Below are 15,123 nucleotides of genomic sequence, written 5' to 3'. Positions count from 1 at the left end.
CTGCCCCTTATTAGTTACAGTTTTGTAAACCAAAGGACAGATCAGGCAGGAATGAACAAGCATGGTATTTAAAGGGAGTACATGGATTTATGATTGCATGCAGTGCCTGCCAAGATTTGATTTTCTGTAGATATTTTTGCACGGAATGAAACGTCTTTGTTCCCCTCTGTAGGATTGTTTGCTCGTTATAAATATATAATTATCTGTATCAAACTCAAAAGTGAAATTCTTAGTAACGGAGGCAGTATTCTGTGACTTACTTTAGTTGGTAGAATTTGCAACTCTGTTTTTGGTCAGAGTGTTTTTCTGTCACTTAAGATTGTTGATATGAAATTAATTGAACTACTTTTAATGGTTTCATTGAAACTTATAGTCTTCTTTTTGCACGTTAGTTGTTTGCTAAGTAAAATTCAGTAAAAATAAAGGGTAGAGTCAAGCTCATGTGCTGTCCAAAGTTTTTGAGCAGCCCGTGGAGAACAGAGGCACTGTGGTTTGAGACGTATGTGGAACCCTTGGCAGTGAGGAAGGTTCTGTATTAAAAAATGTTGGACTTGTCTGAATAGATAATATCTGCAACCTTCTGTGCCAGGGAGTGTTGCTGAGTTGAGTCAATGACGACTTTCTGTCAGAGCCTAATGAGAGAATTGTCTTGAGGCACCAAGCCATACAAACTTGAAGAGACAAGTCAGCCGTGGTTGAACGAGTGGCCCTCCACAATGTGTTCCTTTGAGCTTCTAAGCTTTGCCTTGCAGTTGTGCAGTGAAGGCCCAGGAGATTCACCAGCCCAGGGAGCCCAGAGAGGCTGTTCTTCATCACTGGGCATTCGGGTCTGAGTGGAGAAGAACATCGTGGAAAAAACAAAGCAGAAAACACCAGGGAAACATTGTATGGTGGCTGTTTCCTCCTGCAGGAGTCCCTTTATATTACTTTGGGGGACTGTGGTTCTTTTTTTTGAATACAATAATCTTCAACTTCTTTTTAAAGATTTTCAAGACAGTGGTAAGTAAGCAAGTGATTTCTCAAGCACTTTTATACTTTCTCAAAATATATATGGTAGGTAGAGATCAGTGTGTAATTTGTTTTTTTAGTTGTGTCAGGAAGGTGTAGTTAAAAGGCAGTTGCAGTGTACTTTGTATGTTATTACTGTCTTTAGAGTAGTGTAATACGTGATCTGTTGTCAGAACATTTTTTGATAACTTAAGTACTTCTTGTGTTGTTTTTTTTTTTTTTCTAACCAAGCTAGGAGGTTGCCTTTGGCCAAGTGCTCTCTTAGGAGCTAAATGGGCTTGATGTGGTCTTTGGACATTTGGATATTTGATTCTTTGTGTACTCTTCTGAAATTATCCATGTGTCCATGGTGTTTTGTCTTTTCCCCTTTGAACTTTTAATATCCCAAAGGAATAAGACATAAAGCATTTCCCTGCAATTAATATCTTGCAGTTCTGAATGCCTCTAACATATTTTTTCAAGCCATCTGGTCATAATCCTCAGAAAAGTCCCTGTGCCTCAGTCAGGCAGAGATATTTCTGTTCTTTTCCTGTAGTCTTTCTGCTTTGATATTCTTAATGATTCAGAAATAATCAAGAGAGTCCATTTACTTGCTCGATTTATGTTTTATTGCATTTCCAGTAGGATTCTTAGCACACAAATCTTCTCCAAGTACACTTGAACTAGCCATAAATGGCAGCTGAAATTCTCCTCAAAGCAGTGCAGTCTTTGCAGTCGAGTAAGCATGGCTTCTGTTCCACAGTCCTGGTGGTTGAGCACTGCGAGGACAGACACACCTCAGCAGTAAAATGCTAGGAAAAATGTGCCCTTTTTCCCGTTGTAAGAAATGTTTCATTTAGAGAAGAAACCTGTGCACCTGTGTAAAACTGTCCTAAAGAAGCATACTCAACTTGTTTTTGCACAGATTTGTGTCAGTTTTGCAGCTTCTGACAGTGTCAACTGGACAGAATTAGACCAGTGTGGGAATTTTTTTCTGGCATGAATGGAAAGAGCTTCTCTGTCTATTTTGTTTCAGGCATTTTTACACCATCATTGGAGTAATGATAAATCTTGATGCACCTGCCATAGTGGCACTGTCCTTCATTGATTGACTTATGGAAATGGCCACAAAAGAGGAAAGGGATGGAGTGGTAGGGCAATCCAGGGGAAGTAATAGGTGAGCATGGTTTGAGAACCTCAAAAGGCATTTAAAGCTATTAATTTACAAACTAAGTTAATAAGTTAATCAAGTATGTAAAAGTAATCCTATGGCTAAGTCTTTGCAGGAAGGCTGACTTCTTTTATGTGGTTCTTTGTAGCAGCAGACAAGAGCCAGCTCTGACACAAAAGCTGTCTTTTATACCTCAGCTAAGACAACCTGTCCTGCAAGCTTTGGAATCATGACTTTTTAAATTAAATCCATGCAGTATTTGTATCTGACTTGGCTGATTTCTCTGCTGCCTCTCTGCACACAGCACATTTGTACTTCTCTGAAAAGCATAGGATATGACTGCTCAGTTGTTTGCGGATGTCCAGGAGATTGGATTTTTGCTACGCTGACCACAAGGAAAGACCAGAATTGGGGTTTGCCCTTCCAGATCTGCACTGACATTCCTTTACCCTGGTTCACTTCAGTGGGAAGAAGGGTATTTATCCTAAAGGTGCATCTCCTAGGTATCCTGCTTTCCACCTAGTGGTACAGAGTGCCTGGGGGGACCAGTGCAGATGTAGATCTCCAGTTTCCAGATCTCCAGGTGAAATGGGTATTCTTGCAGCTTACTGACTACCCTGCCTGCAAAGTGGCAAAAAAGGTGATTAAGGAGGGCATTTAATAATTTTTCATTTCTTGAGACAAAGATATTTAAAAAAAAGGGAGCAAAGGAAAGTTTAGACATGTAAGGTACAACCAGGATATTCCCAGGTAGTCCTTTATATGTGAACTATCAGAGAGAAATTTTCATGTAGCAGATTAAACCTCTCACTTGGCTGCTGAGTTTCAATTCCATATTTCACACATGATTTGAAAATATACATTTTTTTTAAACTCCACTCATTCTCTCTCTATGTTTTTGTACATGTACAATGTGCATATTCCTGTCCCTGCAGCATATCTTTCACCTGCTGCTGCCGACCAGTGCATGCTCACAAGGTGGACAGAGGCAGGCCAAATCTAAACTCAGGGGCTGCAGAAGCAAGAGGACTTTGTGTGTGTGTAATGTTTGTCTGTGCAGGCAGGTTATAGATGTTTATGTCAAGGGACCAGTTAAGCGACTGCCTTCCTGCTGTAGGAAACATAAAACAAGAATGTGTAGCTGGAACAAAAGCAGTTCCCAGCTTGGAGAGCTTGTCTTCTCAGTAGATGGAGCAGACATGGTTTTGGGGAAAGGAGTAATGCAGGAGCAAGGTGTTCATGCTGTCGGGTTGAACGTGTCATACCAGTGCTGTGGTTTTGTGCACAACAACTCTGTTCAAAATGTGCAAAGTGACTTGGAGTGTGTAGGAGGTTACCAAGGAGAGATTAACTCAGAGGAAAGAAAAAAAATGCAAAAAGGGTACATTTTAATATTGTCTAAGCTCAGAAATATTCCTTTTGCTCATTTTTATTGTGATTCAGGATAGAAGAATCTCTGCAGACTTGGGAAAACTGTTACACAACAATTTGGTAACACAAACCTGTCTCCTCTTAAATTGCATGAAGCCAAACAATCTGACTTTTGTGGGTTTCAGGACTCAAGTATTCAGGAGAAAGTAAAAAAAGAATAGCTGGTAAATGGCTAGGAGCGACCTCAGGTGCTCTTTTTTTTCAGGAGGCTTGTCCAGTGTCCAGGGATAAAATTCTTCTCCCTGATTGGTTCAAGCTGCAATCTCTCTCTTGCCCAGGTTTTGCTCCCCTTCACTCCTGCAGTCACACCCTAAGCTAGTCCTGCCAAAATGATCCAGGTTTATGGGAAAGCTTCCATTTTAAAAGCCAGAAAGTGGACCCAGGCGTCTTGACTGAACTAGACACGGGAGCAATGAGAGCACTGGCAGGGTGGGCAGGAGGAGGCAGTGCTGGCTTGGCCTCAGCCAGTGCAGGACGGGGGCTGGCAGCCAGGCTGGGCACCACCGCTGGTAGGCAAGCGCCTCACCAGGCAGTACAACAGGGAAACACATCAGCTCTTTTGTTCATGGTCAAAAAGCAAACCCTGAATTTAGAGTGTCATGTACCCTCTCAGCTCCTTCTGGAAAAGTGTTCAGTGGTGCACAGACCTCTAAAACCCTGTATATAGAGTGTGCTTGCAATTCAACTCTGTACCATCCCGGCTTGGCTGCAGATGCTCAGGATGAGCTGCATGCACGAATTGTGCAGGAGCGTCATCCAGGAGAAGGATTTTTGTAGCAGCATGCTGGCTGCTGTGTTAGGAGGCAGTGTGAACATGTGGTTGGAGAGACTTGCCAGAACTGCAGTACCCTGAATCACAGCAGTCTTACCTCTTTAGCAGGACCTGAATCTCTTTCCCTGACCCCATACGTGCAAGCAAAGGAGATGACTATTTTGTTGCTCAGATCTGGAGGTTGCCTCAAAAAAACAGCAGTTTCCCTCCCTGTCTTGGGGGCAGTAGTTGAGAGGGCATGAGAGAGTTTTGCACCTTCAGCTGGGAGTGAAGCTGGAGCTTACACAAGGTGGGATCCTGGAGCAGAGAAGTGGCTGTTGAATGTGGTAGTGTGGGTTTGTTCTGCCAAGTCACTGCTTGAGCAGAGGACAAAGGTAGGTGGTGGCACAAAGTCCTCACACTCTCTGAGCTGAGCCAGGACTTGTGTTTAGGTTCTAAGGTACTCCCATTCTCAGACTCCATGAGAGCTATTTCTCCTAGAGGGAGAGCTGCTAACAGATGGGATGGGTACATGATGTGACTTGGTAAAAGAAGGCAGAACTAAAGGCTGTTCTGATGTGTAGCAGGACTTCATTACTCTAGAGATTCAGTTACCAAGCATAACATTTTTGTGGGGAAAATATAATGAAGATCTTGTTTGACTTAGAGGCAAGGCAGAGTATTCCACTGGTTTTTGGTCATTGTATCTGTTTCTTACAGAAAACATCTTAGTGATGATTGTGACGGAAAGAGTCGTGTGTGACTCTATGTCATTGTGGTCCTATTCCTAACTGATAATGATTTGCCCAGCCCTGGATAAGTTCTTCATTGCAAATCTCTAAGAATTCTTTGGTTTTGTTCCCACTGAACAGTTTAGAAGACTGAGGCACACAGAGGTGGCACATTTCAGCTGCAGGCGTATGTGGTACCTGCCTCAGTAGCATTTATGTATCAGCAACTGCCATCCCCCCTCTGCAGCCAGGCTGCTGCAGTCATGTCCCTGGCTCCCTTCCCTGCTTCCTCGCCTTACTGGTGCTCTTAATTTAATTTTGTAAGGTTTGCAGAGGGCTAAATTTGGACCCATGAGTTATTTTTAGAGTCTTGAAAATAGGCTAATGTACGAAAAAAGATTTTTCTCACAGTTTAATGAACCATTTTTGGATTTTGAGGAGGAGAGGAGGATTGGCAGTAAGATGGAAGGGTTTTTCATGTCATCTCCTTAGTCATATAAGGAGCAAACGGCCCATTTATGACACTGACGTCATTCAGAGCTTCGTGTGCATTGTCCCATACCATTCTTTCTCCTTGATCTGTTTCCAAAACTCCTCTTCTCTTAACCCACTTTTCTTACCTGCTGCCAGCCCCTGTCCTTCAGTGGTGCTGCAGATGTCTCCTCCTGCCTGCTGCCTGCATTTTCAGCTCCACACAGCTTGCATTTCCCTGAATCAGTTTTAAGGAGTCATTGATGGAGGTGGGTTTCAGAAAAATGCCTACCATTCATTTCTTAGTTTCTGCCAGGATGGGTTTCAAGTGCCCATGTTCCTACTAGAGGCTCATTCAAAATCTAGTGCTGAGCAGATAGTGCATAGACTGGCACAACAGAGAAGTGTTTGTCCTGGGCTTTATGACCATGTCTGTCTCAGCGTCGTGGGAAGGAAGACTGTTGTCCAGGGCTTATGTGCTTGCACCGGCTTTGAAATCATCATGGAGTCAGTGCTTTATCTGAGATAGGTACTGTGCTGAAGTCACTTGAGGGGTGATGAAAATGAGTTTAGTCCTCAAGACTGCAGCAAAAAAAAAAAAAAAAAAGAAATAAGAGGGGAGGCAAGGAGGCCGACCTTGAAATGATGCACTTCCAGGAAGCCAGCCATCTGCTGCCCTGTGTTGAAGTGAGTATAGGTTTGGATTGCTAATCCTTTCCTCTGATCCTGGGGACATTTCAGAGAAGTATGAGTGAGCAGATGGATTTTATTAGACTTAGAAGAGACACTTTTTGAATTGAAAAGGCTTTCAACCCTGTCTTTAGAGAATGGTGTTAACATGGAGGTCCTTGTCTTTCATACTGCTTGCCTATTCCCTCCTACTTTACCCCACTTGCAGGACAGGGTTTAAAACCCACCTGAGCTCTGCCCACCTCTGCCACCTCAGCAAATGTTTGTCATACCGAGGATTTTCTATGTGTCTTACCTCATATTTGTTTTGGCTTGAGATACAGCCCAGTCCCCCAAATGTTTACTGCTGGACGTGCTCCCGGTGACATCTGCAGGAGAGCAGTGAGTCCAGCTGTTGACCGAAGTGATCCTGGCAGGAGCTGCTGCCCGCGTGGGGTACGGACCTTCTCAAAGAAGCTGTGATCATGTTCTGAACACAGACTGCATTTTCACTAATGTCCTTCCAAGATAAAAGGCCAAAAAGATGACCACCACTTATAGGCTAATTAGCCTGAAGTCTCGTTTATCATAATCCAGATGTTATCCTGCTAATTTCAGGGCTGTTACTCAAGTGCAGGATTGGACACACAGGAGTTGAGAGTTCGTCTACATCACAGGCTTTTGTCAGGGAGGCCCTCAGTCATGGCTTTGATGGGGTGTGTGATCTTTGGCCAACACAGCTGTGCTGACAAGAAGTCCTCAACATCGATTTCTGCTCGTTATACCAGCAAAACCTTATTTTTGCTGATATTGCTGATGTGGGGGAAGAGAAGCTTCTCAGCATATTGCTGCCAGTGTGAGTTTTGTTAACAGTGACCTCTTCTTGCTCATCCTGTGGACCCCAGCCCAGCTGCTCTTCCAACCTCTCTTGGTAAGACCTGATCTAAGTGGGTGCAGTTGTGAGATTTCTGTTAAGAAGCTGGGACTGTACTTGCTTTTATTATTGATTTTTTTTTCTAAGAGTCTTTTGAATGCATTTTTTAAAATGTACATCTTGTTCTCAAGAAGGCTTTGATCTTGTTAATCTTTTCATCTATGCATCAATCTGTTGTGTGAAAATGCTGGAATGTGCTCTTATTGTGGCAAGGGCTTTCTTTGGGTTTGTTTCCAATTTTTTTCACATAGTTTAGGGAATTTTTCTTCCCTGAGGCTCTCCCTCTGGCTTGATCCTACATGAAAGTTGACCACAGACGTGTCAGGTTCTAGAATGCCACTTTAGGCTATGTCTTTGAATTGTCTTTGCAGGGATTTACTGATACCAAATTGAAGCAATTATTTTTCTCTTTCCTTGCATTATGATAAAGAAAACATTTTGGGCAAGCCTGCACATTGAGCTATAAGAAGCAATGAGCTCCCTCTGCCTGTATTCACCAGGTGGGACACACACCAACCTTGAACTCAAACTTTTGTGGTTGCTATAGCATGAGGCAGAGTCTTACCTGCTCTCTGTCTGTGTTAAAGAGGTTGAGCAAACTGTACTGCTGAGGTTGTGGTAATCTGTCCAGTTCGAGGCATGGACAACATGATTAAATCCATCTGCATTTGGCCACATAGACTTAGCCTTAATCTTCATCACTTACATTTGCTTTTCTCTCCTAGTTCTCGTGGGTTTAGACCTCAGGTTATGCTTTCCTAGTTACAGCCATGCTTTCCTAAAATGTCCATAGCAGCTATTCTTGTGAAAGCCCTTGTGTAAATGCAATCATAGGTCTGAGAAGTCATGCTCTGTGGTATAACATGAGCCCTAAGGAAAGTGAAGAAGGGGTCATTTGGCAGCCAGAAAAAAAAAAAAAAAACAAAAAAAAAACCCCCAAAAACCTGTATCTCCTATATATATATGCCTGTCAAAATAGTACTTTTGTAACTGAGTCGAGTCAGGACTTTTGCAGTTGTGGGACCCTCACTGAGCACAGTGAAGTGACTAAGGAGTCCCTTTCAATTTTCCTCAGTGTGAACTAGAAATTGCTCTGCTGAATAGTTGATGTCATTGTGGTAGTTGCTGAGCACTTCAGCTGGGAGAGGAGCTGATTCCTTTGGCTCTGTCCATAACTGAGAGAGAATTTGACTTGTGAAGGTGGCCCGGGCAAAAGAAGGTTGGAGCATGAAAGGACACCTGGGAAGTGTGCTGCCAAAGCACAGAGCCTGGTGGTGACCTCTGAGGAGAAGACCTTAGGCAGTACTTCAAGATCTTTGAGTATTTGTTGTCCTTGATACTGTTGATCTGTAAGTGTGAACTATTTGGTTTATGAAAACATAATGAATTTCTGTTTGTACTTATATCTTTTGCCTAGGTCCTAAGGGAGGCTAATAAATTGGCTGAAATGGAAGAGCCACCTTTGCTGCCTGGGGAAACCATTAAAGACATGGGTACGTGAAGAGAATACTCCATATGGTTTGCTATATCCATAGAGCAAAATATCTTGGCAGTCACTGACCAACAACAGCAAATTGCAGATGTTTTGGGAACCATGATCAAGTTGTTTCATTAATTGAGCTATTGCTCATCACATGGGCCAAGGTAACTGTGTCTTCTTTTAGCACGTAGCAATTACAAAGTAATTTAATGTTCTTACCAGGAGTGATGGGGTGAGTTGCATTTGCTGCCTCCTGAGAGGACATGGATCAACTTTTCAGTTTGTCCTTGCCACAGGGTAACTTCCTAGGCTGACACAGCACGATTATGTCTTGGGCTCTAGGAAAGGATACAGTGTTTTTGTAGGGAACTTACTGTGATGGGGGATGGGCCTTTTCTTTTTTCATCCAGACATTCTGACATGCATCAGATTTGCTGATACTCTCCATTCTGAAGGCTGAGTAAGCCTCTTGATTAATTTTCTGTGAAAGATTTTGCATTTGCTTTTTTAACATGTTGCCTTCCTCTGAAGATCATAAGGAAGTGTGCAACTTCAGTCCTAAAAATACAAAAATCAAAAAGCAAAAACTGAAAATACTTCACAAAAATAAAAATGCACCCATCAACAATAATATAAAACCCAGGCAAGAAAACCTCCAAACAACCCACCACAAATGATGAATGATTTTTCTCTACCTCTTTCCTAAGGATTTTGAACTCATACTTCAACCATACACTGCAGTCTAATACCTAACTCACTCCACAGATGCAATCAGCTCTGACAGTGAGACAGTATTTTGAAGGGTTCCTAGGGAATGGTTTAAGAGATCAGAATTACCACCGTTTTATCTGTTGGCAAATGTGTGATGAGCCACATAAATCTATAGGACTAGGTGGCTTTTGGAGTAGCCTGGACAGCAGCTGTCTGTTCCAGCAAGAAGCTAAAGGCAGCAAAAAGGAAATCTTTGTTATTCACCAGCAATAATTGTTTCCTGTTAAAAGTGTGAAGAAAGGCAAATGTAATTCTCCATGTATTTTACAGGGAAGGGAAGAAAAAATATTTTCAGCCAACCCAATAATCTAGGGTAAGATTGGCCTGTAAAAGACAGGAATTCCACAAGCAGAGGAATTAGTAAATCTGGTTTCCAGTTTCTTTCTCCCATATGTATTCTCTTATACATACCAAAGGCTGAGCTCATTAGGCTTTCCCGTGGTGATAGCACCACTACAACCTCTCTATTATACCTGGCATTCGTTCTCACAAACAGTGAAGCACTTTAATGCCTTGGAGATCCCAGTTTATCAAGCAGAGACTGCTGAAATCATACAGCTGTGGCAGGGTTAAGGTCAGACAAGCCATGTGTGTAGGTACGTTTGTACATGCGCAGTGTAATTAAGTAAAATTGTTTCCTTAGGAAACCACGCTAATAAAATGCAAATGTGAAAGGTGGTGTGGCTTACAAGCTGGCAAGGCCAGTGTTTGAGATCGTGCCTGGGGTTCCTTACCTGGAAAACATTTTTCTAGCACCTTTCCTCTTTACCCAGAAATCCTGTTCCTTTTCAGATGTAAATGCACGCTTTTCTTATTAGTGGATTTTGCTGGGGTTTTTTTTAAGCATTTCAAAATTACATTTTGAATAATGGGAACTCCAGTGGAAAAACTAGGCAGGATGCCCTCACCCTTGTTATGCTTCCTGAGTCTGCTTTCAAACCTCTGTCAAACTAGTCTTTGAAAAGAAGTGATTAGTAATCAGACACTAATGAAACACTTGGTTTAATTAGAAATGGCTATAAGCATTTTGTGTTTAATTGTCCTTCAAACAACTACATGTAAATTTATATAAATAAATGAAGAATGGAATTGCTAGCATGTTTCTTATAGATATGTGTATTTTATTTCTTTTTAACCAGATATTGTGTGCTACATATTTTTTTTTGGAATTAGTCACCTCTGATACTTTAAGGGTCTTTCTCCACATCCAGATCTCGAGAGTCAATGAAGACAATGCAGAAGCCAAGCTAACTTGAGAATGATTTAGTTATATGAGTTGCCAGTGCCCTGGAATAAGGCAAACTTCTCTCTCCCCCTCTGGGCTAAATCTCATGGGATAAAAGTGGAAGAAATGTAGGCTCCCCTTCTGACATCCCAGTAGCCTCACACCTCATGTTCATGGTGACTGTCTCCTGGGTGGGGAGGCGAACCATCCTCTTGACAAAGCTCTTGCAAAATGGGTCTCATAGGGCTTGGAGGCTTGAGGTTATTAAGATGATGTAGGGAGTTTATTCATGGATCTGGCAGCTCTGGTCAGTGGGTCTCCTCTATGTATTGAGGGGTGTCATTACTTGTTGGTGATAGTGTAAACCATTGCCACGACACAGTTCAGTGGCAGAAGACTTGATAGGCGGCAGAGGTGGGGAGGCAACAGCTTAAATCTTGACATTTTTAATTGATATAAAACAGAAGGGCAGTTAAGAGAGGTGTTTGTTGTGGAAAGCCAGCAGCACCTCTTGCCTTTTGCTGGAACAAGTGAGAAACATTTGAGGCCTTTTAAGAAGGGGACTGTTTTGAGTCACCATCACTCAGCCTCAAAAATAATTGAATTGTGCAGAGTAACTTGATCGCTGACTTCAGACCTAAGATCACCAGCAGCTGGGTGTTACACAGATTCATGGCTCCTGCAAATCACTGTAGCTCTGCTGGCTTTTAGCATGAGGGCCTTCATCCCAGGGCTGACTCCATGTGCAAAGTTGTACAGAAGGACCCACACATCCTAAAAACCACATGTACAAGAACTACCTTCTTCTGCCCCTTGTGGCACAAACCATCCTGGGCACAATCCTTAGCTTTTATGCAGATTGTTGTCAGCTTCAAATGTGTGCATCCAGGCAGTAAGAGCAAACAGTTTGCACCAAACACTGGGCTGTTGACAGGGGTAGCAGTTTTGTGCAAATGTAGGATTCTGCGTGATGGTACTGTCTCTACCCAAACTCTTACCTTCTCCACAGAACTGAAAGTTGTAAGTTGGCTCTAGGCTAGAACCACAGATTAAGTTTGTTTTAATTTCATGATCTGCAAGGTTGAGCCCACAAATGTTGTTGCTGGCATAATTTTTCTCACACAAATTAACTGTGAAATTAACAATTTCTTTTCTTTTTTTTTTTTCCCTTAAGCTAAGGATGTTACTTACATCTGCCCCTTCACTGGAGCAATCAGAGGAACCCTTACTGTTACCAATTATAGACTGTATTTTAAAAGCATGGAACGGGTAAGGTTTTGAAATAATCTGCTTTTGCTACCTTTTCAATCTTTGGACCTAGGTGTTGTTTGAGAGTATTTCTGTGTAAAATGTAGCTATATGAATGGGAATGTAGACATAAGGGAGCAGGAGCTGGGGATTTTTCCCCCTCCCTTTTTTAAACTCACAAATTTCAACTGTCTACAGGACCCTCCTTTTGTCCTAGATGCATCTTTAGGTGTAATCAACAGAGTGGAGAAAATTGGAGGTGCTTCCAGTCGCGGTGAAAATTCATATGGGCTGGAGATTGTATGCAAGGTAAACTTTTATCTGTGTTTTACAATAAGGGAAGGTGAACATATATTTTTAAAGGTTTTTTCTGTAATACTGTAGGAAGTTCTGCAAAATGTTTCAGTCAGTATGACTTCACAGGTGTCAAGAAACATGATTTTAAAAGTAATTTTCAGTATCCTCCAGTTCCACTCATTTGAGAAGAGGTCCAAACCTTTTTTCAGACTTCATTCTAGGCAATGGGTTTTCTTCATTGTGGAAGTGTAGGCCTGCATCCCCAGTTCTCAGGGTTGCCCATCAGACTTAATCTAGGTGTACTCCAGTTACTGTGGAATTCAGTAGGCCTTTTGCTCATTTGCATTTCAAGAGCAAGAAAGGGGCACGTTTTCCTCCAAAATCATTAGCTCATGTCCACCTGCTGCTGTGCTTTGCTGTGAGGGACTGGTGAGTAGCCTTCATCAGGGCTGTTCTGTTTTTTTCAAGGCAGCACATATTTCACATGTGCCTCTCAAGTGCCCTTGGAATAACTAGAAATACAAACTGCAGTAAAAATTAACAATTTACTTCCTCATGTCTGCTTCCTATAGACCCACGAAGTAGATAAAGCCACCATGTCCCCTCCTATATCCATATCTCTGGACGGCATGGTCCTTCAGCTTCCCTCAGTGACCACATATGAGGAGCTGGATTCAGAACCTTGTAGGTCTTGGGCTGCTTAGACCTTGTCAAAGCTCCTCAATGCTGAAAGGATGCCACTTGCTGGATAAGAGCAGATGGAGGAATGAAAAGGAGTCCCAAACTGCTCTGGTCACTGCTGTGAATTTAAGGCACCAGGAAGCTGAGCAGACTGTCAAGCTGTGGGTGTGCTGAGTCAATACCAGTTACTGCAATCTGTACCAAATCATCCAGCTGCTCCCTTGTCCTATGGCAGCCATAATCTGTCCTGGCTAACAGAGGGTGGGGTGCTTGTGCTGGCAAGCTAATTTGTTCCCTGTTTTAATCTGGATTCTTAGTCATCAGCTGTTTTGTCAGTAAGCACACTTGGTCAGATTTGGAGTGAACTGTATCATTTCCCTCTATGGGGAACTCAGGCACAAACTATAGGATGGGTTTTTTGGCTCTTTATAGCATATTTATATATGTCAGCCTGCTTCACCAGGATATGCACATCAGCTTAGTGCAATAACAGAGTGGTACAGTTACATCTTATGCATCCTGAAAAGTTCTGAGACCTGTCATGTAATCCCTGTGAGGAAGCAAAGTCTTCAGCTGTTTATTTCATTCTCTGACTTGCTCTACCATCTTCATGTACTTGATAGCTCATTTCCTGTTGATGGGTTTTAGACTCTACTACAAGCATTTTAGTTGCAGACTTGGCTGGAAAAACTTAAGAGTTGCTTTATTTAGTTTCCAGATTTGCCTTTGTAGATGACTATGGAAAGGAGGTCCTGAATGACCACTTTTTGTCTGAACTGTGCCACTGTGCAAAGTGGAGGAGTTCTTGGTTTCAAGACATCCTCTTGAGTGCTCTGAGAGGTGGAAGCTTTAAAGGGAGATGGCATTTGATGCTTTGCACCCAACTGGCTGTTTTTGGGTCCCTTATGTGCAGTAGCTCTGTGGAGTTATTTGTTAGGCCATCCCCTCCAGTGGTCTTAGGTACTGCATGGCATGAGAGCTCACTGAGAGACAAGGAGGTCTGTCTCACAAAGTCCTCCTGGTCAAATGTAGCTTTTTCATGAGCAGGGCTCTCCTCAAGACTTTCAGCAGGTGGAGAGCTTCATGTGAAGGCTGGATGCTGTGGTCAGGCACAGCTGTGCCTTCCCTTGGGTGCTCTGCTGTTGTTGGAATCTGTAGACAACCCCTGAACCAAGCCAAACATTGCAATACAACGTTGTTCAAAGTACAGTATTAAATCAGTGGTAGAAAGAGCATTGTCATGTGAACCTGTTTTGAATTCTGGCTTTTGGATTTTCCTTGGATTTTGAAGTGGTTCAGAAATTTGCAACTTGATTTCCCTCTTTTTTTCCTCTAGGATATTCGAAACTTGCGGTTTGCTCATAAGCCTGAAGGGAGAACTAGACGATCCATATTTGAGAACCTAATGAAATATGCTTTTCCAGTTTCAAATAATCTAGTAAGTGTTTTCTCTTCAGCTTTGTCAAAAGACACAGAGTAGCAGTAAACTGTTCTGTTCTGTCCCATCTACTTAATGCAGCATTCACATGGGGTGCATTTTCTTGAAGGATGAGGAGTGCTGTTTTTCAAATCTGTTTTAAACTTAATTCTATAGGAGTTTAGATCATATAGGAAGCAGGAAAAGTCTATTACAGTGCCTTCTTTCATGCATGGGGAATGACTTACTGGTAAAGCCTTGTAATGAAGGGAAAATCCTCAAATCACAGTGACATCCACCAGAGGTTTGCAGCTAATGGTGACTGCACTGCCCCAAATCTGGAATGCACCCCCCCCCCCCGTTCTCTAATGTTATGACATTGCAATTGTTGTTTCAAATGCTGGTTGAAAGCATCTGTTTGTTAATCTCTAAGTGCATTCTTGCCTAAGTAGTTTTATCTTCTTTCTTTAATAACAAACTCCTTTTGTCTGTGAAGTACTAGGTAATAGCCAAGCAAGATCAGGGACATATTGGAAAGTACATTGTTGTACTAATTACCTGCTACAGTGAGAGTGTTAATCTTTTTTATAGAGCCCTGAAAGAAAAGTGATGCAGTGAGGAAAAAGAAGGGTCAGTCATGAGTTACTCTTTGAGATATCAAACATCCTGTAAATGGGCTCTGAGTGGGCTCTTAATGGTAAATTTTCTTTCTTTCAGCCACTTTTTGCCTTTGAGTACAAAGAGGTTTTCCCAGAAAATGGATGGAAAGTGTACGACCCAGCTTGGGAGTACAGAAGACAGGTGGGTATTGTGCCACATCCTTCCTCATCATCTACTCTTCAGGAATGAGGGTCTATGC

The 15,123-nt window shown here is 42.3% G+C and overlaps 1 protein-coding gene across 2 annotated transcripts in view; it reads left to right on the top strand.

Moving 5' to 3' along the window:
- The window catches only part of MTMR2 (myotubularin related protein 2), a 62,759-nt gene that overhangs the window by 29,115 nt on the left and 18,521 nt on the right, over positions 1-15,123 (top strand). For both annotated transcript variants that reach the window (XM_014877553.2, XM_088159398.1), the window contains exons 3-7: positions 8,563-8,638; positions 11,796-11,890; positions 12,068-12,178; positions 14,184-14,285; positions 14,982-15,065. In XM_014877553.2, the coding sequence (XP_014733039.2) occupies positions 8,563-8,638; positions 11,796-11,890; positions 12,068-12,178; positions 14,184-14,285; positions 14,982-15,065 (468 nt within the window). The remainder of the gene's footprint in view (positions 1-8,562; positions 8,639-11,795; positions 11,891-12,067; positions 12,179-14,183; positions 14,286-14,981; positions 15,066-15,123) is intronic.

The sequence above is a fragment of the Sturnus vulgaris genome, chromosome 2, assembly GCF_052056855.1.
Source record: "Sturnus vulgaris isolate bStuVul1 chromosome 2, bStuVul1.hap1, whole genome shotgun sequence".
NCBI classification, from domain to species: domain Eukaryota; kingdom Metazoa; phylum Chordata; class Aves; order Passeriformes; family Sturnidae; genus Sturnus; species Sturnus vulgaris.
This window is presented reverse-complemented; position numbering and strand designations above follow the sequence as displayed.